This window comes from Montipora capricornis, chromosome 8, assembly GCF_036669925.1.
Source record: "Montipora capricornis isolate CH-2021 chromosome 8, ASM3666992v2, whole genome shotgun sequence".
Lineage (NCBI taxonomy): Eukaryota > Metazoa > Cnidaria > Anthozoa > Scleractinia > Acroporidae > Montipora > Montipora capricornis.
The window spans coordinates 43,702,365-43,707,364 of record NC_090890.1 but is presented as its reverse complement, the minus strand read 5'-3'; the positions used below and the strand labels follow the sequence as shown (position 1 = coordinate 43,707,364).

Here is a 5,000-nt window from a genome sequence, read left to right as displayed (position 1 = left end):
CACGAAGCGATTAAAAAAACGTAAATTTATATTTTGCGATGACGTTCTCGTTGCCGTCGCCGTTGTCGTTGCTTAAGCTCCCTAATGCGACTGGGTCGTCGTACGCAACCCAATGTACATAGGTTCTAGGAAGTGCCAACATTAAAATCATGAGAGTTAAGAAATAAAGTTAAAGAAACTAACAGACTAAGTATCTTTCCCAAATAAGCACTAACTATCCAGACAAGGTCTTTATCTGTGCGCTACTTGAACTTATGCCAAGACTTTAAAGGCTCTGGTCAGACTAAATGAGCTCGAGATGATGGCCTTCTGCATCCGTATGAGAATTTTCCCTCCTCCATCGCCAAACAGTTCCCTCATCGACAAATCCACTTCACGGGACCATCCCCCCAAGACGTCGATTATGATGTTGTGCTGCTTTACGCAGTATCCGGGACTGATTGCTGCTTACGTTCCCATCAGAGAGGTTCATATTTCCTTGTCTTCTCTTCATCTTTCTGCGCCCGATTGTCCACCCATGGACAACTCATTTCTACCGCAATGACCTTCTTCTCCTTGTGATTGATGAATCTTGCGTTAGGCTCAGCTACATAATCCCGGCTTTAGACATCAAAAAGAATTTTAGAAACTCTCGGGAATTTTAGAAAACAATTGACAATTTCGAGAATTTTAGAGCAATTTGAACTTTCACCTGACATGTTGGAAACTTTTCACAGGTAAAAACGTTGACAAAACGTGTTTTTTTGCATTACCAAGGAGAGTGGTCAGTCCGTTCATATATATCTATTCCTTAAGAGCGGTTATTCACCAAAAGGGGTCCTACAGTGCATCTAAGCAGCGGTTTCTCACCGAGGTTCGGTTAGGTACTTGGTGTCTCTTTTTCTAATGTTTCAGTTTTTTTTAAACAAGGTAAAAACGTTCAGTAATTATACAATTACCCTAACCTAACCCTAACGCAAACCCTAATCCTAACCCTGAAGGTTTTACCGTGTTTAGATAATTTTGTGCAATAGACAACCACTAAATGACAAAGTACACCAAGTACCTACCGAGTTTCGGTATCCGGATCTTTGCTTGATAGCAAATATGGCAGACTTTGCAGTATAATAAACGAAATTTATAAGAGTTTTTGGAGAATTTTAGACATTTCTAAAAGAATTTTTGAGCTTTCGTTCGGGGAAATTCCGGAAAGAAGTTTAGACAATTTTTCGGGAATTATGCAGCTAAGCCTATCTTGCGTTCACTCTGTTCAGCGACAGGTGCTCATGTTCAGCGAATACTGGTGCATCCCTATTCGCCTTTGCCTTTTCGTTCTAAAACACCGATCTTTTCGATCGATTGTCTGGAAAGAATACTCCATCTGCTATGAGGGGCCAACAATTTGGACAGCTGTTAATGCGCATGACAAACCGTATTCGCCGTAGGCCTGCCGTAGGCCCCGTCTCAAAACACCGGCCGGCTTCAATGTTCATAACTCGTTGGGACGTAAAAACCCACACACTATTTGGGAAGAGTAGGGCATGGAGTTCCAGGTGTTGCATTCTGTCCTCTGTAGAAACCGTAAAAGGTTATTTGCGTCTTCCTCTCCAAATAAAGTTATCGTATCGTATCGTAAAGGCTTGGCGCGGACGCGAACTATAAAGATTCGTACGATTCTTATTTTTAAAAAGGTGTTAACTGAAGAAACTATAAGCAAGAGCCTTATACTATTCTCTTTTCTTACCATATATTAGCTACCGCACTTTGATCTGGGGCTCTACTTGTTCCTCTTACCTTGAACCTCTTTATAGATTACAAAAAAAAGCTATTCGCATTATTACTTTGTCCCCTCTTCGTACTCAGTCTAAGCGCCTTTTAGTCCCTTGCTTTGTTTTTCACTCCCTTGGGAGATTCAGCACACCCATTACTGTAAAAGCCAATCAAAACAGGCATCTCAGCGTCAAGGAAAATATGATACTTCGCGCAGGAAAAACTTGTTCCTAAAATAAATCCACTCGGAAGGTCACTGGGAGGAAATGATACTATAAATATCTGCTAATCACTGTCTACTAATGAATGTGAACTAATGTGTGAACGTGTGACTTCCGTGACTGCAGTTCGCGGGCTCTGTTATTTCGACCAATCAGAGCGATACACGACCGATTCGTAAAGGCACTTCCGGTTTACGGTCCACGTTTCTTATCTCTTTCGTCGTCTTCCTACAAATTGTACAGTCGAATATCTTGGGTAACCCAGTAAAGAACTAACAATGAAGCTCTATCTCGTCTGTTTGCTCAGTTTAGTAGCTATTGCCTTTGGAGAAAGTGAAGAAAAAGCTAGCAGTGACGAAATCGAATTAGAGGAAGAGGTGTTGGTGTTGAAGGACGCAAATTTTGAGAAAGCCATCACTGAAAATGAGCATATTCTCGTCGAATTTTGTAAGTACACGTCTTACATCTCTTCGCTTGAATGAGGTTAATTGCAGGAGAAGGCACTAATGCGATCTTTGTGCGGCATTTTCTCTGTTTTAGATGCCCCTTGGTGTGGACATTGCAAGGCGCTAGCCCCAGAGTACGCAAAAGCCGCCGGAATGCTGAAAGAGCAGGGATCCGCGATCAAGCTAGCAAAGGTCGACGCCACTGCCGAAACCAAACTAGCTGAAAAATTCGAAGTTAGCGGTTATCCAACGATCAAGTTCTTCAAATCTCAGAAACCGATCGAATATGGAGGTTGGTTTAAGATGAGCTCTTTAAAGCTTTGATGGTCGTCTAAGCACGTGAATATTTTCTTGCGAGCAGACAGTTCTAAAATATTAATTGTTATTAAATGTCGTTTTGTTCTGTTTTTATTTCTCAAATGATCACAAAACTAGAACCTTTAAAGACATTTGGATCTTTTCGATCGGTGTTTCTGGTGGAGGAACCATTAACTTGTAAAATTGTGTTTAACTTTTTGGAATGGTCTATTCCATTCTGTGTTCTTTTGTTCTCTGCGATACAAAAGGCTTCTATATCAGCTGATCAAATACGTGTTTATCTCACTGCTCAGTGATCGTCTGCTATTTTGGCTGCAAACAGCAACAGAGTTGAAATTCAGATATGTAAGTGGGCTCATTTGTCTAGGAAGCTATTTCTAAATGACTACTCGATGAAGGGTTCGTCCCCTTGTTTACTTTATAGGAGTTTGTTCTCCCGCGCGTGTTCATTTTTCAATAAGGTTGAAATATTCACTTAGTAGACAAAGTTAATGCGAAAGTACTTGTTAACAACGACACGATAATTGTGATAATGTAAGACCACGTGTCCTACGGAGTGAACGATGAGTCATCCTTAACTTCAGTCTTGGAGAGTTCACTTCAAGCTGTTTTCATTTAATGACCTTATAAATGCGAATTTCTCAGCGTTTTTGTATCATCCACACCAGATTTTTTGCCTTTTTTTCACTACTGTGGTCGTTAATGCCGTTTTTTTTCCAAAACAAAAAAAATGCCCTTATTGCAGTAAATGTGTTGGGAAATTCACTTGGGCACAAAATATGGCCTAGGTCTCTCTCAAATTGATGCGAATTGTTGTGAGTTCTGTCACCAAAATACATAACGTGACATATTTATATTTTCTATCTTTTTATAGCAGTATTGAGCAAATGTGTGTTATGTGCATAAGCTGGTCTATTCATTCATATTTCCCATAATATCAGTACTACACATATATAAGTAGGTGGTCCAACTGCAAGTCTATTATAGCAAGACTTAGCAGAGGTGTACAGTCGGACCTCGATTATCCGGATTTCTCGATTATCCGGATTTTTTCTCTGGTCCTAATTTTGTCATGAATATTTATTAGTCAGGATCAAGATCCGTAGCCATATCCTTTTTAAAACTACAGCATTGAAAAGTGAAGTAAAGGCGAGTTTATCGCTTTCAAAAAGCAAAATAAAGCATCACTCACACAGTCATAACTAATGAAGAACTTTAGAATGAGTTCTGATTGGCTTAGAGTTGCTTTGTTGCTAAGAGAAATTTCACGCTCTATTGGCTCGTTCAGCAAACAAGCTACACTACATCACGAAAATCGTGTCCTTGAAGTGTAAGCAATCTGTTCTTTCGATAATTTTAAAGATAAACAGGCTATACATATAATTTTGCGATTAGAGAAAAAAGAAAAAGGAACCAATTTGTCAGCTGAATATGGCGTTAGTAAACAGCAGATATCTGATATCTGCAAGAGCAAGGAAAAGATCATGACATTTGCTGACACGTGTACAGGTATTCACAACGGACAGTGAAGATGTAGACCATATTGTTTTCCAAACGATATCTTAACGTAATCAGTTTTTGTTCCTCATTAATATTAATATTCATATTCTCGATTATCCGGACTATTTCGTCTAGTCCCAATGAGTCCGGATAATCGAGGTTCGACTGTAATACCTTCATGAACTGGTCTATCCATTCATAGTTCACACAGTCATGGCACAATGTCGTCAATATTAATTTTGTAGGTGGTCTAATTGCTGGAGGAATGTTTGAGGGCAGTGCTCAGAAGAGCTGGCTTATCTCAATAAACAGGTCTACTTATTCATGTTTCCAAGGATGGTAACAATAAATTTTAATTCTCTATAGGTGGTCGTACTGCTTCAGAAATTATCACCTGGTTGGAAAAGAAGACTGGCCCACCAGCTAAAGTGTTGTTAACTGCTGAGGAAATCAAGGCATTTACAGAAAAGAGTGATGTTGTAGTTGTTGGTTTCTACAAAGATAAAGATTCTGAAGGGGCCAAAGCTTTTACTGAAGCTGCTGGCGAGACTGATGCTGTTGAGTTTGGAATTGTCCATGATGAGGCATTAGCAAAAGAGAACAATGTTGATGGAGACAATGTCGTGCTCTATAAAAAGGTACAGTGTTTTAAGTAGGTGTGGTTTTTTTTTTGCAAGAATATGCTTGTTCTAGACATGTTGCGTTCCTCTGCATGTTATTTTGCTTAGATGGTGTCAGTTTTTTGGTAGCACAGCACTTGTAGCAC

General features: G+C 39.7%; 1 protein-coding gene across 1 annotated transcript in view; it reads left to right on the top strand.

Moving 5' to 3' along the window:
• The first annotated feature begins 2,156 nt into the window (after nt 1–2,156).
• Nucleotides 2,157–5,000, top strand: part of LOC138059727 (protein disulfide-isomerase 2-like) — a 13,027-nt gene continuing 10,183 nt past the window's right edge. Inside the window, exons 1-3 of the mRNA XM_068905333.1 lie at nt 2,157–2,417; nt 2,511–2,708; nt 4,601–4,872. Of these exons, the coding sequence (XP_068761434.1) occupies nt 2,249–2,417; nt 2,511–2,708; nt 4,601–4,872 (639 nt within the window). The 5' untranslated portion in view covers nt 2,157–2,248. The remainder of the gene's footprint in view (nt 2,418–2,510; nt 2,709–4,600; nt 4,873–5,000) is intronic.